The sequence below is a fragment of the Cannabis sativa genome, chromosome 8, assembly GCF_029168945.1.
Source record: "Cannabis sativa cultivar Pink pepper isolate KNU-18-1 chromosome 8, ASM2916894v1, whole genome shotgun sequence".
NCBI classification, from domain to species: domain Eukaryota; kingdom Viridiplantae; phylum Streptophyta; class Magnoliopsida; order Rosales; family Cannabaceae; genus Cannabis; species Cannabis sativa.
The window spans coordinates 37,659,801-37,682,323 of NC_083608.1; the positions used below are offsets into that span (position 1 = coordinate 37,659,801).

The window sequence follows — 22,523 nt, forward strand, 5'->3', positions numbered from 1 at the left end:
CAACTTGGATAAGCGCATAAGACCGTACCTCGGAGAAAATTGGCCATGAAAAATGGTCAAGGTATCATTCGTAAAACAACGGTGAAAACTAATAAGGAGGATAAAATTAATGATATGTTCACCTATTTATAGCGTTGTATTTGCGTTGTTTTTGCGTTGCGTTTGAGTTTTTTTCCAAAAGTAGAACTATGACGAACCGTCCAAATTGTAGGTACTCTACCATGACATCAAACATAGCCGAGGCACCGAACTCGGCAAATTTAGCAAAGAAGGGAAACACCGGTGACAACATTAATGGAGTGCTTCGAGGGCACAAATGCAAGAGTGGACATACAATAATAGAAAGGAGGCACAAAAATGCACAACAAGGCCGACACCATCATCTGAGAAAAAACTCATAGGGAACTATGTACAGTCATTGCGACTAACAGTAAGTTCAGATTATCGTTCGCATAAAGTAAAATTAAAACAGTTGTGTTTGCATAGTTTTTTGGTTGTTTAAAAGTTGGTTTAAAACTTGCAGGTGAAACCAAAGAAACCGAACCCGTTTGAGGTGATAGATGAAGACGAACAAGAATAGTAAACTTGAAGGAGAAGACGTGCACATGCAATAGATTTCAAAAGATGAAATGCCATGTAACCATGCGATCGCCGTCATGAAGGACTTGAACATAAACACATACAACTACCGTGCACAATACTACACATCAAAAGCATGGCCGCAAACATATGAAGAAACAAAGATACCCGGTTGGAAACGTAAGAGAATGGGAACTTCAGATTTTTTTGAAGAAATCATAGTGTTGCCTCCAAAGGAGAGAATCAAGTACGGAAGGCCGAGGAAAAGAAGAATGGCGACTTGGGAAACAAAGAAACAAAACAAGTGTGGCAAGTGTGGACAAAAGGGACATAACAAAAAGACTGCAGAAGAATTACAAAGATAGAAGTGGAAACAACTACACATCAACCAAAAAACAACTATATTAAAACATTTAGAAAACACATACTGCATATTACGATTGGTTGTTACATACATTTTTTTATTGTGATTTTTTATGTGGAGAGATATTGATAATAGGGAATTGGTATTATTATCATTAATATACAAAAGAACATCAAATATTATAGATAACTAATTAAATGAGTGGAAGAAGGTTGAAATTAATAAGAAGGAAAAATAAACTACATAAAGTGATTACAAATGCAATTTAGTTGTTTATCAGATGGTTGTAATAAGGTTGTTAATAGTATGCTGTCATGAGTAAGAGTAAATATAAAGATTAAAAATCCAAAAATATGAACAAATTAAAAACCAATTCCAATTAAGAAAAAAACATGATAGAAACAACAACTTGTCTATGATTATGAACATAATGCAGTAATAGAAAAAACAAAAGCTACATAAAAAAAGTAGTATTTCCAACAACAACCAATAGATAACTAAGACAAATTCTTCTTTGGACCCTTTGGAGGAGCCTCATCTTCACTATCAATAAATTCCACTTCTTTCATGCGAGCATACTTATAGAACAACACAGCAAGCCTATCACGGTGTTTCTCAACATCAAATATGGGAGGAATCGGTTTCATATCAATAAAGTATTCGGCGAACGATGCAACGAAACAACCACAAATACCGCAAAACAACCAAAAAACAACAGAAAAACTTAGAAAAGGAAAATAACATTACAAATTTTAAAAACATTTGAAAATAAAAAATAAAAACAACTTACTTCGAGGTTTGTTGAGGCAAACCATCAACCTTAACAACTTCGAAAGGGTCTAAACAAACCGGTTTGTTTTCCTTTTTGAACTCATCAAACAAAGCAAAAAAGTGGGGCAACAACACCGCAAATGGCTGACAAGCTTTGATAGCAAGACTATCTTTCATAGCGATCGACAAGGAGTTGTACATGTACACACGCCTTTCCTCAATATTCAATCGACCAAGAATCCAATGTGATTCAGTCTCCATATGGATGATAAAGAAAACATGATCGCACAAATGCCAAGGGGAACCACATAACATTTTTCTACCTCTTATATAATCAGCAATGGCATGCTGGGCAGTTATCAAAGAAAGATTTTTTTCCTGTGCAATAAATTTTTCATACAGAGCATGAATGGTTTTGAAGAATAAGCAATCGGTGGTTGTGAACTTAACCTTTGGCTCCTTTGCATACTTTCCTTTTTTACGTAGATAGTAAAAAATGATGTCCAGTATGCCGAACAATAAAAAATGATAAATGTTGGAAAATCGAAAATGAATTATATTTCAACAACTAAAAAACAACCAACAAACAACATGAATAAAACTATAGACCGAAATTTTTGAAAAAAATCAAAAGAAAAAATAAATTAACTTACGTAATTAGTCAAACATTGGCCAGGATATGCAAGCTTGTGGAACCACATCTTGGTTGCAACATCTTCCACGCCAAAACGAAAAGGGGGAACAATCTTATCCTTACCCTTCAAGTAAACCTTCTCCTTATCATGCCTAACATTTTAAAAAAAAAAAGTGAAACATAAATAGTAAAGTAAAAAACAAAAAATACAAAAACACAACAAAAGTGCTGAAAATAAACACTTACGGATCTTTCTTCGATCGGCGTCCTTCACCAAGCCACAAGTCAAAATCAATCTCGTCTTTATGTTCTACATCTTCACCAATCTTATCATCGAGAGGACACAACCCAGCCACATACTTAACAACTCCATAACCGAACCATCTTTAGAACTAGAAATGGAAGAGTCATACTCCATAAACGGAGACGTCGCCGCTATGGGTTTCTTAGATTTCCTCTTGTCAACAAGAGGAGTTTCTTCAACGGGAATTGGGTCATCTTCAAGTTCAATGTTAGAATCAACATTGAGACCTGTTGCACCCATCTAATATATTTTTTCCACAAAAATGAAAGAAAATAGACAGTGTTAAACACAAAAAGTATGAAGAAACTAAAAAACAACCAAAAAAAAAAAATATACCTCAAAACAAACAAGACGACGATCCGTAACCTCAACATTTTCAGAAACTGAAATCTGTTTACAAGGATCACCACCAATTCCATCTGAAGACATCTGTTTATATATGGTATTAAAAAGGAATTAGAGCATGGTTAAAAAATAACAACCTTTACACAACCAAAAAACAACACAAAAGCAACATTACCATAAGCTCAACTGCTTTTACCCCGATCGAACAGTAGCCTCAACATCTATTTGAGTAGGGCCGTCATTGAAATCAACGAAATTCTTGATACAGAAAATAAAGGAAAAAGAAAATGGAAAAAAGTGAAGTTATTTTTTGTGAAATACTTCAACAACTAAAAAAAAACTACATAACAAAATAAAAACAACAAGTAAAATAATAAGACCAACAATAAATTCCGAACAACAAAATCTACAAACACGACCATATAAATAACATAATAAATACAAATAAATAGTACGAAAATAGTTGCAAATTTCGAAAAATAAAACATAACAAGAGACATAACAATAACATAGAATTACAAGAGCACTACCTAAAACGGACTTACAACAAAATAAACCACACAAAGTAACTAAAACCTAGTTACATTGTCTACTTATCTACCTTCTCCTCACTATCAGTGGCATCATCATCACTGCCATTATCATTTTTTTCTTTTGAGTCAGAATCTTCATCGGCTTGATCATCCTTCTCTTCACCTTCACTACCCTCCCCTTCGTCATCACCCATAACATTCTCTTCTTCATTTTCATCGGTTTCTTGCATTCATTTAAATCAAAATCGCTTCATCACCACCTCCATCATCATCATTGGAAGAGTCACTGCCTTTTTCCTATATTGAAATTACATATTAAATTAGTATAAAACAACTTAAAAAAAACCGAAAAACAACTATTGAAAAACTAAAATACCTTGGCATAGGAATTGGCAAAAACAAGAGAAAACTCGTGTCCGCATTGAAGCCATCCGAGCACCAAAAGAAACAACCGTGCGTACACAAACTCTTTCAACTCAACCAAATCAGATGAAATCTTCTGTTGGGAAGTATGCAACGAATCGATCTTGACCTCCAACCCATGAAATTTCTCAGAAAAGGCCTCAAGCTTGACAGAAATGTCACTCCGAGCAACGAGTTGGCTCTTCGGGGACGGGAAGACTCTTGTAAGAGTTGAAGTCGGTGTCGAACTTGAAACCGCTCGGTTCAAAGCTTTGAACTCACCGGTAGTGGGCCTCATATTTGAAAGTTGCACTCGATCAAAAAACACCAAAATTAAAATTTCAATTATAAAGATTAATAATAATAAAAAACAACACAAAAACAACTACTGAAAAACCAAATTACAACAAACAGATATACCTTATCTTTGGAAACATCAAAGATAGTAGTCTTCAAAACTTTGAAAGTAGGTTGACTATTGCATGTCCACTGAGTGATCCTTGGAATACGAGAGCTTTCCTTTTGGCAGTACTTACCTTTCATGTACTTACAACACTCGTAGAACCAAACTTGAAGAACATGAGGACAACCAATCAAAGTGTAAAAAACACTCGGCCTCTTTCCCGAACTCTTTGCCTTCCTAACCCCCTCAACCCAACTATCAAGCTTACCCTTCAATGAGGAAATAGTCAATTCAAAAGAACTCCTACCAAGCAAATTCATTGTACCTCCCACTATCTACAACATCTAAAATAGACTTGGGTACATTTTTATGCTTAGTGCCACTAAGCAAGAACCACTCCACGAAATACAAAACTGCCAACTTCACAGCATCCTCATCAGAATCACCCCACCTCTTGGTGGTAAAACATTCCCTAACAGATTCCTTAGTGATAGAGGACGAAGTTGGCCAATATCTTTCACAAAGACTATTAACCTCTTGCTTAAAATCTAAGACACTACAGTCACCTTCACAGTCTAACCCAGTAATCAATGCAAATTCCTCAATGCTAAACCTAAGCCTAACACCGCGTATCATAACCCACAACTCAGCATCATTAGGTTGCTGAACCTCTCGGAGCAACAACCCATGAAACACTTGGGGTTGAACTTTAAAATCGGGAAGGTCAAGGAAATGACCAAAACAGGTTTTTGAAAAGATTTCAAGCTGTACATCTGAAAGACAAGATTTAATGTTCTCTATCACTCGGAAAGTAGCAGTGGAAAAGGCTTTAGCAATGAACGATTCTTCTGGTCATATATATAATCCCATTCCTGTAGCAATATAAACAAAATAAATCAGGACAAAAACAAAAAAAACTAAAAAAAAAATAGAAAACAAATAATAAAAATAATATTTTTTTTTTAAAAAAAAGACACCTTAGCAGGATTTTTCTTTGGTAGGTCAAATCCTTCAACCTTCACTGAGGTCCTAGCATGGACCTGCAACAAAAAAGAAAAACAAAAGCAACAAATCTTAGATACAATAACAATGAATATATGAAAATGTAGTAACCAAATTACAGCCAATAAAAAACCTAAAAACAACGTTTTCCTAAACCCTTACAGTATGATAAATGTAAGAGATAAACAACTTTCAAAAAAATATAAACAACTAAAATAAAAACAACACTGTACAAACTCGTTGTTATGAAATTTCGAAAATGGTAGTCGATAATAGTAGTGTGACAAACAACCGAGAAAAAACTGACAATAAACATATACAAAACTAAAGAATAAACTGAAAGATCTGGTTGCAATTGAAATTAGTAAAATGCTTTTCAATACCAATAGTGTGTAAAACAACCGAAAACAAATTCACAAAAAACATATAACCAACCAATGGGGAAAAGCAATTCAAAACTGTGACAAAATACGAATTGAACCGGGTTTTTTTCAACAACCAAACAACAACTGAATAAAAACAACAAAACAACATCAACCACAATACATGACAGAAATACATAAAGAACACCAAAAAAACATAAAAACATCCTAATAAACACCTAAACCAGTGACCTAAAAAGCTCATGTAAAAATTAACACAATAAAATGAAACCAAGCAAATTTAAATTACCTTTGATTCAACTTTGGGCTTTTGGTCCTCACCATGCACTTCATCCTCAAAATCGGAATCTGAGGAAACCTAGAACAAAAAATGGGGAAAACTTTAAATCATCAAATGTAACACCAGAAATAAAACAACCAGAAAAAAACTAAAGAAAAATTTAAAAACAACAAAGAGAAACTTACATCGCGTGCAGACTTGGAAATTTTTGCTCTCTTAGTCTTAGGAGCATCTACTTTAACAGGAAGGGCTCTTTTCTTAGAGGCCGATGTCTCTGGAACATCAGCCACTAAATTTTTAGCAATTTTTTTTAACCCCATTTTAGGTTCGACTTTGGAAGTAACAGCTGGAGCCTTCTTCGATTTTTTAGAAACTTTCTTCGCCGGAGATGGTGATTTCGAACCACTTCTAGTGGTTGCCATTTATATAGAGAAAAAATAGAGGAGGAAGACAATGTAGGTTGAGGAAAACGTGGGTGAGGGCTTGGAGAAGGTGATCGTGGGAAGAAAAAATTGGTTAGGGCTTGATAATGGTGATCGTGGGAAGCTCTGTTTGAAGAGTGGCTGAATAAGGTAGATGAAAAATTCAAAAAAAAAAAAAAAGAAAGGATTTATGAGGTGGCGTGCGTGTACGTGTGTAAGGAAGAAGGGAAAAGGTAAAATTATAATTATTAAACTTTTTGAAAAGTAAAATTGAAAAATGTAAAAGTTAAAAATGTTTAAAAAACCGTGTAAGGATAAAAATGTAAAAAAGGTGTCAATTTTGACATGAGGTGTAAAAATCTCCATAATTATCTCACAAACAATTAACTCTTATCCACCTAACCATTATTTAGCACACATTTGACGAGCTACGTTTAAAGGTACCTCACTCATTGGTCATTGGTGATACCCCAACATCTTTCCTTAGCGGGACACAAACATACTCTTTGATTTTAGTTGTTGTGAACCTTCAAAATTAGGTTCTATAGCATTACGAGTCTAATTATTCTTGGTAGTGTACTAAAAAAAAAGAAAAAATTATTCTTGGTAGCACAATATTTATGTGGTTGTGATTTGAGGTCATTAATTCATATCACACACTACATAACAGCAAGAACATGAATTTGAATTTGAATGCACATTTTTATTCTAAAAGAATTTACCTTACTAGATTAGTGTTATGAGCATTAGTTTATTTAGTTGGAGGGACATTAAAGAAAAGAGAGAAAAAAAGGGCTGGTGGTGGTAGTGTTTCACGCGTATGAAGGTGTGTGGATGTTGGTGAGCCACCCCTTGCCAGCTGGCTGTCGGGGGGAGGTCCCCAGATCCCTCTCCCCCTCGCTCTGCACGTGACTTACCACCTCACTCCTCATCTCTCTCTCTCTCTCTCTAAAAGGCCATCGCTTTCCTCGTCGATCAATTATATCAATCCAAACAACCTAAAAAAATCAAATCCCTCTCCCTCCTTCCCTCCCTCTTTGCCTCTCTCTTCCTCGTTTCCATCACTCTTCTCTTTCTCTCTCATATAAATATAATTTATGTAGGTTTTCTTCTTATATTGTTTCATCAAGTCTTTCCTTTCCTCATTCTTCGATACATTTCACACAGACGTATATATCGTATTGTGTTATATGTATTAGGATTTGCTCGTAATGTTAGGGGTTTTGGTGTTTGGATGATGCTTCGGATGCGGACCAAATGAGATTCAAATGCTATTGTGTGCAAAACCAGATTGGATTTCTAATGCCTGGATCTGCTGGCGGTAATCGTGTTGTTCAATTTAGTTGTTTCAATTTCTGTATTAGCGATTGCTTCCGTGGTGAAATTACTTATTGTTGTGATTGTGATGATGGTTGATTTTGTTTATTTACTTTTAATTGATATGATTCTCATTTTGATTAATTAAGCTAAGATGTAGATTTGCATAGAAATTCGGTGTCAAAATCGTAATGTGTTGCGGTATGGAGGCATCGGCGTTAAATTATTTTAAATTAGGAATAATGGGTTATGGTTAGAGATCTGGGAATTCACTCTAATTTAGGTTTCATTTCTTATGTTGGGTTATTTGAGCTTGCGTGATTGATAATCCGGGACATTTGTTGGACCTAGTTGTGGGAAGTCGTTCCAATTGTGATTGTACTGGTTTTCATTGGCTGCATTGGCATCAGCATGAATTGGAGGATTTAAGCTTATCTCAAGTGCTTTTTTGGGACTTGGTTAGTTAAACGAGATACTTCTGGGGCTGGAAAGTGATCACTGTTAGTTTATCTGTTGCTTATATATTTTGTCAGAGAGTTGTTATGTTTCAAAAGATGCAGTTAGTTGATGACACGAAGTACTAGAATTGATAGGGTGGAATGAAATGTAGAAGCTTTAAGCCATTAAGAAGCAGTTAAACTGTGTTTTAGGCATTATGTGCCAATGGAAAACTATGAAATGTGTGGTTAAAAGAAAAAAAAAAGTATGTGGGTTACATACATAGCTGAAGTATAGAACATGTGGATAATTGTTTGATAACAAATAATAAAATAGAACTTATAAACTTCAAAATGACTGCATGATTAAATAGCAATGAAGATTAGTTATGCACAACTTGTGCCAAGCTAAGTACGAGACTGATTGTTTGTAATTTTTAGGAAACATAATATCCTTGTTCTGTCTCATGAATATACAAGTAAATGTCACCTTATTCTCTCTCATGAAGAAAAGTGAAAGTTAGCCATTTTTATTACAACTTGTTTATCTAGCGGCCATTTATGTGATGTTGAAATGAATGATGTTGAGCATTTTTGGAATAGTACCAACTTGTCTATCTATCGGTCATTTATGTGATGTTGAATGAATGATGTTCAACATTTTCGGAATAGTACCAACGTGTCAATAGTATTTAACAGTTATGTATTTTTGTGTACATCGCTTTTGTACCAGGAAAGAAGTTTGTACTTTCACTAACAATGGGCACACCATCAATTCCCACTTTTTTCTTATGCTTAACATTATTGTTGAGATTTATGATATAAGTTGCTTATTTTTTGTGGAATTGATTGATGATAAATGGGTGAAGTTGATTATGTCATAAAAATTTAACGAGTGACTATAATGAAGGACAATTGTCCTCAATTAGATCCATGAAAGGGAGGGTACTAAACATAAGTAAGATAAAAAAAGGGTTAAAGGTTTGTTTTAGTGTTATTGTAGTCATGTTAGGCTATCAAATTTCACTGAGATGTATTATATCAAGATTGAGCCATTAGATTTGTTGATACGAAGAGCTAATTGCTCTTTTTTATTTACTTTTATTTTTGTATTTTATTTTCTTCTTATATTAAATATTCAATATCATTTTATTGCTGTAATGCGCTTGTAGCATATCTTTATTGATCTTGCAATAGTCTGGTATATTGTTCATCCTAAACAGTATCTTTCAGTCTAGAAATGTTTGATGGCTTCATTTTTAACTGTTTTTATTTATTTATTTGTTTTGATGTGAACTTGTCTTGTATAGGTCCTATGGCCTCCAGCTTGAAGAAATCAGTAGGATTAAAGTTGTCAAGTCTTGTTGCGTTGCCTAAGAATTAATCTTCGCTTGAGAAATCTTTTATGGGGTGAGAAGTGGGGGCGAAATGGTTTTGCATTCCAAATATTTAAAGACATGGAGGAGACACGAGATGACGCAGGGCCAGTTGAGCATAGGCCTTCAAATGCTTCATGGTGGCCATCAGATTTCATCGATAAATTTGGATCTGCTACTTTGGGATCCCAGGAAGAGACCTTGAGCAATACTGAATCACCTAGACATTTTGATCAAGATGTATTATCATCTCAGAAAGCATCTCAAATTCTATGGCACAGTGGAATGCTTTCTGAACCAATTCCAAATGGTTTCTATTCTGTTGTTCCGGTGAGGATTGCTGGTAGTTATGTTGGCATAAATAATTCACTAAATGTAGATTTTCTTTAGTTTAGATCTTCTAAATTTGTTAGATGAACTAGTGCTTAAAAGCTATAAATCATGAAAGCAGATATGTAATATAATTTTGTTGATTTTATTGTTATGCAACGATATACAGGAGAAAAGGCTTAAGGATACTTTTGATGATATTCCTACTCTTGATGAGCTTCATGCATTGAGAGGAGAAGGTTATAAAGCTGATATCATTCTTGTAGATGCTTCTAAAGATAAGAAACTCTCTATGCTGAAGCAACTAATCATGGCCCTAGTGAAAGGATTAAACTCAAATCCGGCTGCCATGATAAAAAAGATTGCAGTCTTGGTGAGAATTTATTAGTAACATTTTAGTTTTTCACGTTTTTTCAAATATAGTGTAAGACGAAGAAATGATTTTAATTTGTTATATCATATGGCACACAATCCACCACACAACTTGTTTATTCTATGTGATATTCTTGTCATGATGCTAATGAGGCTGCATGTGGAGAAATATTAGTTTAGGCACGGTTAACTTTCTCACATTATTTATGTAGTTTGTGCAAAGACGCATTATGTTTGTGGGATATTGTTACAATTTTTTTTGAATCATAAATGTACAACATGTTTACTTTACTTGCCAATATATTTGTCTCATCAGGTTTCTTTTGTTGGTTATAGCTGAGTTTTATCTTTTATTTCTCAATCCAGACAGATAACTTTAGGCTTTTGCATTTTTCTGAAAACTTACTAAGGAAGAATTACTTAAAATTCTGTTTTGCTTGTTTTTATGTGAAGGTTTCTGATTTCTATAAACGACCAAATTTAGAAAGTCCAGCAAAAGCTGCACTAGAAGACACCTCCCATATGTTTGAGAATCGTGGTCTGCAGCTGTTGGGGCAAATAAAGCATGGTTCATGCCGTCCTCGGGCAATTTTATTTAAAGTCTTAGCGGATACTGTAGAACTTGAAAGTACGATCATTGTGGTGAGTTTAAACTTTGTTTGGTGAGGTGGGGTATTACTTTTTTTTTCCTTGTTTTATTGGCTTTTGTGTATTATCACGTATCAGTGCAACTTTGACTACAGTTTGAGGAAAACAAATTTGCCCTGTGTGATTAATTGCTGATAATTTTAGCTAATATTTGAAGGTTATGTTTTTATCAGGGTTTGCCTAGTGATGGGGTTGTTGAGTATTCAGACTCATACAAGCATATGTCTGTCATAGTTGAATTGAATTCTGTTGAATACTTGGTTGATCTCATGCGGTTTCCGGGCCAGCTTCTGCGCCGGTCAACAAAGGCAATTTTCATGAGCCATATTTCTGCAGCTGGGGAAAGTGATTCTGCCGAAAATGACTCTTGTGATTCACCAATGGAACCAAATAGTCCTCTATATGGGTTCTCAGATAGGGTTGATCCTGATAGGTTAGATGGTTGCATATCTTGAACCTACATGTGATTCACTTCATTCAAACTGATGATTCTAGTCAATATTTGTCTTTGCTTCATAAAGTTGATAACAATTAGTTATTGTTTTGTCACCAGTGCTGAAAAAGATGAAAATGCTCAACTTCAAAGAAGGCTTGATTCAAATGTACCAGGTCTGTCATTGCGAAATATGATGCTGCGATCTGCTACCTCTATTGACAGGAAATTAAAGTAATATTATTCATTCTTTACCTTTACATTTTCATGTATAATGATTTTTGTGATTACCTTTCTATATTCTTCTTAACTTTATACTCCCTGAAAGTACATATTATGATCCTTATTGAAGTTATTTCTTCAATTTAGCAGTTTATCTCATAGCGAACCTAACATTGCAACTACATTTTGGCGGCGTAGTCGGAGGAAGGTCATTGCAGAACAGCGGACTGCTAGTTCAAGGTTTTTTCTAATTTTGGATTTTATATGCGATTCGTCTTTACAAAATGGGATCATAATGCATTTTAGAAGTTAAATGTTACTTATCAAGATGCATTTCAGTTATTTATTGAAATGGATTTACCTTTGGAATGACTTTAATCTATTTATAATTTTGCAGTCCAGAACATCCATCTTTTCGAGCCCGTGGGAGGTCCATGCTTAGTGGTGATAGAAAATCATTTCGAGATTATGCTGATGACATGTCTGCATCAAGGTCTTTATCTGTGTTTTTTATCCTGTTATATCTTTTACAATGATAGTTTATCATACTAGTAATGATATGTACACACTTTTTACTTGCCTATGTGACAATGTGTTTTAATTTAGTGGGACACATCTTAAATCAATTTAATTTCTTGAAAATTCGCCATGCATGTTTGGTTTGTTGTTATAGGTGTTGTAATGGAATCAAACTGCCCATTACAATATTTGGTTCACTTAGTGTTGTAATGGGATAACATTGTAACGATAATTACATTATATACGTGAATGCTTATTACATAGCTAATGTAATGAGAAGTACATCATGAAGGATCAAATAAAGCTAAAATGATTTTACTACCCTCTCTTTTAAAATATAAAAATTAAGGTGGAGAGAGAATTTTGTCAATTTTAATTTCTATATTTATTCCAACAACAAACCAAACATAGTAATCAATTCTCGTTACTATCATTATTCCATTTTTATAACCATGACTATTACATTCCACCAAACCAAACACCTAGTGTTTTGGGGTAAAAAGTGGTGCACATATCATTACGATTATTATACTCCTAAATTCTATTATATATGCTACGTTTTTAGCAGCAGGTACACAAGCATGAAGTGATTAACTAGGTTCTTTTTTGTCTGATTCACTTTTTCTGTATAGGTATTTGGAGGAATGTTAATCTTGGGGCTTTATTTCATCATTGAATTTGGTATTTGCTATAAATTATTTGTTTTCTGAAACTTCATTTTGTTGATTGTAGTTACAGGTCAGATGGTGCATCGACATCAGAGGCTCGTAGGATTAGAAGGAGAAGCATTAGCATCACACCAGAAATCGGTGATGATATAGTGAGGTTGGTGTTTGTTTCATTATGCTTAGTTATATTTATTTTTTTTAATAGTGAATTTTCCGGCTTTTTATTGGACAAAGTGCATTGATTGCATTCTTTCTACACAAATTTTTATTTAGTTCAGGTTCAATAATCCTTTTATCTGTTTCTCTGAAGAGTCTCTTCTTGACATTTGTTTGCTTTGGTTTATTGGTGGGGGTAGGGGATGACTAATGGGAATAAGAAGTGCATTATAATTGAAATAGATTGTTATACTAACATGGTTTTGGTAAGAATAGCAAATTGAAAGTTGGACATGATCAAGAGAGGTTGTTTACTAACATTATTAAGATACGACAATGCTGTTAGTGGTCATAAAAAGTGAAGAATGCTAGGTGGTCAGAAGTGGATGATTAATTTAGGTGAGCAAAATTTGAATCTTGGAAGGAAGGTGTACAGCAGTCAAGGAGATTTCAGATGTCATTCTTGTATTTTATGAGTGGCGAAATTATTGTAAATTCTTCTATAAACAGGGAATCAATTTAAAAATTCATTCTTAGAAAGCTTTTTATCATGCAATTGATCTTTGTTGATTTTGTTATGGAGAGGAATTTTAGGAGATGGATAAAGGAAGACTTAAGAAATCAGCTAATTTTTCTTGTACCTGTAGCACTATGTTTGGGAAGAATGGTTGAGAGGATGATAAGTATTCTTTACATTGTTTAATGTTGGGAGGACAATGGAAAGGTTGGATAGGAATAGTTTGAGGAGATCGATAAATGGATACTGAAGAATCAGCTAATTTTTCTTGCACTGTAGCATTATGTTTGGTAAGAAGGATTGAGAGGATAGTAACTCTTTTTCTACATTGTTTCATATGTTGGGAGAAGAGTGGAAAGGTTGGATAGGAATAGTTTGCAGAGATGTATGAAGGGATACTGAAGAATCAGCTAATTTTTTTTTGCATTGCAACACTATGTTTGGTAAGAAGGATTGAGAAGATAATAATTCTTCTCTATGTCGTTTCATGTTGGGAGGAGAGTGGAAAGGTTGGATACAATATTTCAATAGAAAATTACTGCACTACTTATCATAAAATATATATTTAAACTATTCAGAGAGTAATTATTATTATTATTTTTTTTTTGTTTTGTAATCTCATCCTTCCATATTTTTGAGGGATTAATTTTGGCAGATTTGGAAGTCAGCCTCATCCCTCTATCTTTCATCTCCCTCCCGCTTTCCCTTTTGCCAAAAAATGGATTTTGCTCTATCCCCACTCTTTTCTGTCCTACCTCTCCCTCTTTCGAAAAAGGAAGTCTTCTGTTTTCTTTTTATCTACCTCAATTCTAGATATTTTAAGGAGGTTAATGAGCTAGAGAGTTTTCTTTGGAAAAATAATAATGATTGGTTAATAAACTAAGTATATGCTATAGATCTTTTTTTCCTTTTTCTGTTCTGTTCAGTTGTGATTCTGTAGTATTCAGGTAACTAATATTGGAGAGCATTTAGTGTGGGAAATAATGTCAAAAGAAATTTAGTTACACATACAATGGACTGATGGAGTAGCCTTTTAAGTATCTCTGTCTTCCTCATGTTTTGTATGTTGCTATTGATGGGTTTAAAGATTTGAAGGGTGGAGGGTTTTTCCTTTGTTGGGGTTGGAGATTGACTTTAGTTATTATGGTCTCAAAATAGTCATATTTGTATACGTAATTAGGGCTTTGGCATCTGCTATGGATAACTGTAAAAATTATTCTATAATAATTGACAACGTGTTCTGTTTTAGTAGTGTCTTTGTCTTGGTCGTGATTTGGAATCTTTAGGTATATGTTGCATGTTAAAATTATATTTGGCAAGAGTTATTTTACTTTTTACATATTGTAATCTTGTTTAATTGTGGAGAATAATAATATTTTATTGAACCATCAAAGGGCTGTGCGGGCTATGAATGACACATTGAAGCAAAATCGTATTTTGAGAGAGCGGGGTGAGGATGGATCGTTTTCACATCCTTCAGATGACAGAAATATTTCTAATCTACAGAACGTATGTTTCTTTTACTTTGGTAGCAAAAGACAGCCTAATTTGCAAAATTGTAGTACGTGGAAATATTTGATTTGTTCTCTATGTTAATGATTGTTTCATGTGTGTATGTGTAAACCTATATAATGGGCACGCTTGCTAAGAAGTCTATCTTATGCCTTTCCTCTATGTCTATTCAATTATTATATGTATAGTGGATAAGCTCAGGATGTGGAAAATCTGATTTATCATCATTGCTAATAGCTAGTTCATTTTGTATATGTATACTGAGATTTGTTTGGCACACTTGCTAAGGAATCTGGGAGGGTGGTTGCAATCAGTTGAGCAGTATTAACTATTAACATGTACTTTTTAATTTTGGTTTGTGATGCTGTCTATGTTAATTTGAGTTATTAGTATGAGCCAAATGAAGTTTTTGATGTTCACATGTATATTTATGTAGTTTTAAGTTTTTTTATTGGAAAATGAAAAGTTATAATATTGTTTTACTTGGCAAATTTGTTTAAAATTCAGTATTTTGAAATTTCGGTAAGCTAATGATTTAAGCATTTTAGCTTTTTTCATGAAGGTTAGTTGCTCTTCACGTCACTTCATGCTGCAAGTATCTTCATGACATCATATTGATTTATGCAGGGCAATTTTTTTTTTTTTTTGAAGTTCTTTATATTTAAATTTTGATAAGCTACTGATTTAAGCATTCTAGCTTTTTTCCTGAATGCTAATTTCTTTACATGCCACTTCATGCTAAGTATCTTCATGACATGATAGTTATCAGTGAAGAATTTTCTTTCTTCTATATTTCAGGACACAATTGGTTCTCAGAAGGCAATGTCACTGCCCTCATCTCCCCATGATTATAGAAGTCAAAATTCCAACAGAAGTGGGCACTCTGGTTATGTAGTAAATGAGGAATTGGTCTCAACATGGAATAGAGTTCTTCAGTCTTCGTTGTTTAATAACCAACCTCTATTACCTTACAATGAATGGAATATTGATTTCTCAGAGTTGACTGTTGGAACACGTGTTGGTATTGGTAAGTATAATTTTAGAACTTTCTGCAATTTTGGCTTGAAGCCACTTTTTGTTTTCCTCGTCATATATCCAGACTTTTTAAATTGTAAGCTTTCTGTGAGAATGTATTGAGCAATTGAAATGGGTGTATGGACTAGATATTTACATATAAATCTTTGGTGAATAAAATGAATTTGTCTATAATGAATGTTGAAGGTCAATAGTATACTGTATAGATTTATTGGAAAGTTATGGATGATAGCTAGAAATTGTTATAAATAGTTTAGGCCTTCATTATTCTCTTTCCTATCTGTATTTCCATCATTAATCGAACTATTGGGAATCATAATTGCCACTTTATGTAAAACATTTTACTAACTTTAACAACTTGGTTTAGAGCAATGATATGTACATCCTAAATATGTACCCAAACATTATATACAATGACATGACAAAAACAGTTCATCCATCTTGGGGCAACATACTTTGTTTTCTCCTTTTCATATAAAGGAGTTACTCAAGGTCAAGTCTTTTCATTTTGTTGATGTTTGTATATTTTTCACATCTAGGTTTCTTTGGAGAAGTCTTCCGCGGCATTTGGAATGGAACAGATGTAGCAATTAAGGTTTTCTTAGAGCAAGATTTAACTGCCGAAAACATGGAAGATTTCTGCAATGAGATATCCATTCTTAGGTATTCACTGAGCACACTTATTCTTATAGCGTTCTTAATTTTTATCTTATATGTTATGTTCTTTGGTATATTTTGTTTACTATCTTGTTTCTAACATCCTGCTCTTTATGTTGGTATGTGTGGTTATCAAGCCGACTTCGACATCCAAATGGTACTTACCTGACGGCTCTATTTTTCAAGTTTTTAATCTCTATATGTTATTTAAATTGTTGGATGTAGCATACCTAGTTGATCTAGTTCACATTGTTTTCAACAATTTGTGATGGAGGGTGTTGGTATCTGCAGTTATCTTATTTCTGGGTGCGTGTACGAAGCCTCCACGTCTGTCAATGGTTACTGAGTACATGGAGACAGGATCCTTGTATTATCTTATTCACTCTAGTGGTCAAAAGAAGAAGCTTAGCTGGCGTAGAAGGTTAAAAATGTTGCGAGACATTTGCAGGTCTGTCCAGCGTCCTACTTTTTTTTTCCTCCCACGTTGGGTATATAGTTTGTAGGTTTTGAACGGTCCAAGAATCTGGGCTGTGTTTCTTTTAAATCTGCTGTACTTTTTTTAACTTTACAATTTCATGCATGTAATTGCCTCGTTTCCTTGAACCTTTGGTACCTTTTATTTTATTTATTTTCTCTCTTTGTGTACTCTTTTTTTCCTCTTCCCTTTTTTAGTAATTATTGTTCCTAGACATATCATTGGAAGTTATTAGTTTTTTTTGAATCTTCTTGTATTGCATGAAATTAGTCGGGTGCAGGCGATGCTACGTCTAGTTCAGATGATAATTGATATCATCTGTTGTTTACCGACTACTTAAAATGAACTTGCTAATTTATGAGCTTTTTCTCTTTCATTCATTTTCTAATTGACAAGGAATGCTACCGTGTGCTGACTAATATCTTCTGAACAGGGGGTTGATGTGCATACACCGAATGAAGATAGTTCATCGGGACCTAAAAAGTGCAAATTGTCTTGTGAATAAGCATTGGACAGTCAAGATCTGTGATTTTGGGCTATCAAGAATAATGACTGAGAGTCCCATTAAGGACTCCTCGTCTGCAGGAACTCCAGAATGGATGGCACCTGAACTAATTCGAAATGAACCCTTCAGTGAAAAATGTGATATATTCAGTCTAGGGGTCATAATGTGGGAACTCTGTACTCTGAGCAGACCGTGGGAAGGTGTACCACCAGAAAGGGTATATGCCAGCAGTATATACTGTCCATTCAATTATTTTGATTATAACACATTACTTTTCTTATTCTTCAAGAACTATATTCGAATTGTTGAGTGGTGAATTGAGCATGATCTACCGTTCTACAGGTAGTTTATGCTGTTGCTAATGAGGGGTCCAGGCTGGAGATTCCTGAAGGTCCACTAGGCAGGCTGATTTCAGGTTAGAGATGGATAATTTAACTTTAATGGAGTTGGTGCTTAAATTACTCTCATTTTATGTGTTCAGTATATAAAAATTAAAACCATTTTATTTTCCTTTACTGAACAGATTGTTGGGTAGAACCAGATCAAAGGCCAAACTGTGAGGAGATACTCACCCGATTGCTGGACTGCGAGTATTCTCTTTGCTGATAGAGCCTGTTGTTTGTATAGAAAACCTTGGGTAGGGAGGTACTGTCTTGTATTCTCGGCTTCAGTTGTACACTGTCATGAGTTTTCTTACCATTGTACAATCATAAAGTGTTGTCTTTTTTGTTTCATTTCCCCTTTCCAATGGTGCAAACCCATCCATCCTTTTTTGTGCAATCAAATCAGAGTTTGTTGAATGAGCAAGAAGAGTTGAGTTGAATTCCATTTCTTTTTCACGAGTATTTTCTTTTTTAGTATTAAAGAAGAGAAATTTATATGCAAAGTTGAATTCAATTTCTTTTCCACACTTTCTCAAGCTCCACGAGTATTTTCCTTAACCCCACAAGGGAAAAAAGAAATTTACATGCAATTTTTAGCCAGCTTCATTGTAATTGGATTTAGTACGTGTGAACTCGACAACTAAAAAAAAGATATAATAATATATCGTATTGTGAAAATTTCTCAAAACTTATTACATTGCACATTCATTAGTTTCCCGGCAAAACTTTCAAGGATTTGTTATTAGTTTTCTTTGTCAGTCTTCAATGACACGACTATTGAGTGCATCTTCAAAACGACAACAAGAATCAACTCTCATCTCCGTACTTGTATCGTTTTCGGGCGCAGGATAGTAAGTTCCTCTGAGCTGCGCATCCCTGAGGTTTGGTATCTTGAGAAAGAAATTCATGAAATGCTCATGAATGGTTCCATGGATGAAGAGTTTCCTCAACGTGATACACTCAGCGAGCAACCCAGCAGCTGGTAGAGAGAGGCTGCGCTGGTTCACATCCTGGTCCTGAGGCGGCCAGTAATCAAGTTCGTCAAGACTAAGTATCTCAATTCCATTAAGAAAAAACCTCTCCCAAAGGCTTAGATCCATTTGACCGGCTGGCGCAGTCAAAGCGTAGCCTATGGTGTCCCTACAATCCAAAATTAGTTTAGTTAGCTTTGGATAAATAGTGAGGGAGCTCAACCCGAATTCTTGATTTGGTCTGGCTCTTCTCCGGCAATCTCCCTCAATCTTTATCCTAATCTCCTCCAAGTTTGGACAGTCCTCCAGACCCACCATTGTTAGTGGCGATAGTTGCTCTCCCACGGCTATCCATAGAGAGAGATACTCTAGACGATCCCAGCTCTTGCTGCACCAAAACCCATCGCCGTCATAGGAGCTATTGGCCATGGCGTCTCCATCCAACTTGCATCTTTTGCTTCTCTGCTCGTACTCGTCGTAGTCAATGCCCTTATTATGTTCGATAGAGTCAATTAAATCAAAATTATAATACCCTCCATCAGAATCGTTCAAATTTTCCCAGATGCAATCGATGTGGAGCCGCTGAATCCGATCGCAAATTGGCTCCAGAGCTTGCAACGACCCCTTGGCGTCGAGGTTCTTACAACAAGAGATGGAAACGTCAACGAGGGTCCGCCGGAGCAAGCAAGCCAGTGTTCTCAACCCTTTTACTGTAATCCCCTTGCACCCATAGATATGAAGCTTCTTCAACCTACAACAACCTCTAGCTATCTCAATTAGCCCCATGTCCGTCAAGTCCGCCGAGTTCTTGATCCATAGCGACTCCAGCCCTTGGCAAAGAGCAATTCCATCCAGCTGCGATCCAACCGTTGCACACAACCCATGGAATTGGCCGAGCTTCAGAACCTTTAACCTAGGGCATCTCCGAGCAAGAACTTCCAGAGCTAATCCACTGTCCCTGACATTCTGGCAAACATCCAGAAACAACTCCTCAATAAATTGAAGCCCCGAGAAGAAATCAACCAAGCCAGCGCGGCTAATTCTGGCGTCCTCCGCGGTAAACCCATCGTCCTCGGGATTGCCACGCGTGTTCCAGAACGATGAAGTATCTGCCACGTGAAGAAGCGAAAGGTTGGGACAATTGGCGGCTATGGTGAGGAGAACCTCATCGCCGACAAAACCAATCAGCCTGGGATCGAACCTGCAAGCGACGAGGAACTGTTTGAGGTTAGGGCAAGCCTCCGTGATCACACGAATCTCGTCATCCTTGAACCCTTCCGTAAACGACGTCGTCAGAAGATCTAGCTTGGTGAGGGATTTGGCTACGGTTTGAGAGGCTTGTAGAGCCGGAGGGAGGTCCTCCGTCCAGTAATAGAACTCCGACAAGTCCACAGTCGTTAGCGAATGACAATGCTCAAATAACGGGACGAAGTCGTCGCCGGGCTGTGATTGCGGCCGTTGATGCCACCGGACCAGCTTGACGTGGCGCAATCCAGGCCATTGAGGTATCAAAACCTGTAGCGTGCTTGCTGATCGCGCGTAGACGGCGAGTGAGGTCACCAAAGGGAACGCCACTTCTAGGCGACGCGCCAGGAGATTCGGGTCGATGGAGGACGCGACTGGAGAAAGCAACGCGTGACCCCACGGCGAGAGGAGGGAGAGATCGAGGTGGGTGACGGAGCTGAAACAGCGAGGGATCAGGTGAAGGTCGCGCGCGTTACCACGGAGCGCGAGGGAGGTGCGCGTGGCTCTTTCCAATGCCCGGAATCTTTGGCAGACCAAGGAGAGGCGGTTTCGGCTCCGGACGTCAGAAATGAAGGAGAAGATAACCGAAAGAATAACCTCCGGTAGGTCGTTGATTGTGGCGGCGGCGATGGCCATTATCGCCATTTTCTGCTACGCGCTTAACGCTGCCGTGGCTAAAACTCGCTCTCTGAAGAGGTAATGCTTTAGGTATTTTTATTTATGTATAAAGTTTTCCTGTGTTCCTTTGGATTGTTATTTTCTGTGATAGTTCTTGAACTCGAAGATTTTTGGTTTTTGGTTATATTTAAGAGAAAGAGAGAGACTTAGGTGGGTAATAGTTGAGTATGTAGTAGATTGTTGTAGTAGATGTAGAAGTAGTACCGTACCACGTGAATAGAAGATAGTTACGTGTTAGTAGAGGAGAGTGAGTGAATGAGCGCGTGGAATAAGATGTAGCGGAATTAATTGGGTCCAGATATGATATGAGAGCTTTATTATCCTGTTGTCTCCTGCTTTGTCCGGATACGCGGTATTTCCACTTCTTCAATCTCATCTCTTTTGACTTAGGAGAGAGAGTGAGAAAGAGAGGTACTACACAGTCAGTTCAGTGTGGGATTATCCAAAACCATTTTCTATTATTATTATTATTATTACAAGTGCATAACATGCCAAAAACAAACTTACGTGGATAGCAGGTAAAGCAAAATTAGTATTTGTATTTTGTTTTTCGGATTATTCCTTGTTTAATACTTAATTATGGGAACATATGCTTTTGTTATTTTTACTGTGTTAGGGCACTCTTAATTATATTATCAAATTAATTAAATTCTTATTAATCAAACAAAATTGAATTAAGTTTTAATGAGTGTAATTTACAAAGTGTAATTCAACAAGTGGAAAGTGAATAATTCAGACACTAATACATATTTATTGTTGGAAAATTTTATATTCTAATAGATAGAATATTATATTAGGATAAGATGTTATAATTCTTTTATTACTCATAAAAATATGTAATAATAAGATTCAATTTCACCAATAATATATTACATATAATTATAAATATATAAATATAGATTTAAATAATATCTTTATTGATTCAAGGAGAAGAAGAACATGAATAACAGAATCGTACCTTAATTCATAAATAGTGATGATTTTAATCTATCTTAATAGAAATAATCTTTGTGGTAATTTTGAGTAATGATTTTCTAAAAAAAACAAGACTTAGAATTTTTAAATTTTCTCTCTTGATGAGAGAAGATGAGAATATAATTGCTCTTTTTTCTTAAGGACAACTATCATTATATAACCTTAAAGGTTATTAATTTTAGTATTTATAATTTAGTTTTTCAATAAATTAGAAATATCCCTTAAGATATTTATTCATTTAGCCCATGATACTTTAATACTTAATGACCTATAATTACTAAAACGACCACTTTATTTGGGTTAAACTTTATATAGCAATACACACGAATACATATGAGCTCACATTATAGATTTCAATCCAACAATCTCCCACTTGAGCTATATATCTTTTCTTATAGTGTGTAACTTTATAAGCGCTTAATTTTCCTATCATAATTATAGGTATTTTCAAATAATCTCGTCCATTGATTATACTAAGATATGATCAGGGCCGGCCCAAGCATTTTGGGGGCCTTGTGCGAAATTTTTAAATTTGGCCCTTTAAAAAAAAAAACTATGTACATTAAAACTACAATTCTATTAGTATTTTTTTTTTTTTTAAAAAAAAAAATTGCTTCATAAATTTTCAATTTTTTTTTATTTATGTATAAATAATAGTAAAAAAAAAAGA

At 35.2% G+C, this 22,523-nt stretch overlaps 4 protein-coding genes across 8 annotated transcripts; 1 reads left to right on the forward strand and 3 right to left on the reverse strand.

Moving 5' to 3' along the window:
• Positions 1-2,340: 2,340 nt before the first annotated feature.
• On the reverse strand, positions 2,341-3,191 carry LOC133030073 (uncharacterized). 2 transcript variants are annotated; one of them, XR_009683970.1, is made up of 3 exons: positions 2,989-3,191; positions 2,595-2,892; positions 2,341-2,500 (listed from the first exon to the last, which is right to left on the reverse strand). XR_009683970.1 is itself a non-coding variant. In XM_061102283.1 (2 exons), exons 1-2 carry the CDS (start codon positions 3,079-3,081, stop codon positions 2,659-2,661), a joined length of 327 nt encoding a protein of 108 aa, XP_060958266.1. In that variant the 5' UTR covers positions 3,082-3,191; the 3' UTR covers positions 2,341-2,658. The 2 variants fall into 2 exon arrangements, 1 of the variants encoding a protein (XP_060958266.1); XM_061102283.1 differs by having other exon boundaries at positions 2,341-2,892.
• Positions 3,192-5,828: 2,637 nt separating this feature from the next.
• Positions 5,829-7,096, reverse strand: LOC133030295 (uncharacterized). Its single transcript, XM_061102893.1, has 2 exons — positions 6,186-7,096; positions 5,829-6,078 (listed from the first exon to the last, which is right to left on the reverse strand). The coding sequence occupies exons 1-2, from the start codon at positions 6,420-6,422 to the stop codon at positions 6,001-6,003; spliced, it is 315 nt and encodes a 104-aa protein (XP_060958876.1). The 5' UTR covers positions 6,423-7,096; the 3' UTR covers positions 5,829-6,000.
• A 92-nt stretch (positions 7,097-7,188) lies between these two features.
• LOC115701043 (serine/threonine-protein kinase EDR1) lies at positions 7,189-20,980 on the forward strand. 4 transcript variants are annotated; one of them, XM_030628727.2, is made up of 17 exons: positions 7,189-7,743; positions 9,487-9,882; positions 10,052-10,255; positions 10,708-10,896; positions 11,076-11,335; positions 11,456-11,569; positions 11,708-11,797; positions 11,955-12,050; positions 12,809-12,901; positions 14,812-14,926; positions 15,728-15,956; positions 16,504-16,627; positions 16,759-16,778; positions 16,913-17,069; positions 17,530-17,818; positions 17,944-18,016; positions 18,125-20,980. In XM_030628727.2, exons 2-17 carry the CDS (start codon positions 9,634-9,636, stop codon positions 18,205-18,207), a joined length of 2,385 nt encoding a protein of 794 aa, XP_030484587.1. In that variant the 5' UTR covers positions 7,189-7,743; positions 9,487-9,633; the 3' UTR covers positions 18,208-20,980. The 4 variants fall into 4 exon arrangements, with proteins under 4 accessions (XP_030484587.1, XP_030484586.1, XP_030484588.1 ...); XM_030628726.2 differs by having other exon boundaries at positions 7,389-7,743; positions 11,705-11,797; XM_030628728.2 differs by having other exon boundaries at positions 7,398-7,743; positions 11,705-11,797; positions 12,815-12,901.
• Positions 18,626-20,845, reverse strand: LOC115701049 (F-box/LRR-repeat MAX2 homolog A). The gene has a single exon (XM_030628738.2). It carries the CDS (start codon positions 20,843-20,845, stop codon positions 18,740-18,742), a length of 2,106 nt encoding a protein of 701 aa, XP_030484598.2. The 3' UTR covers positions 18,626-18,739.
• Positions 20,981-22,523: the final 1,543 nt, after the last annotated feature.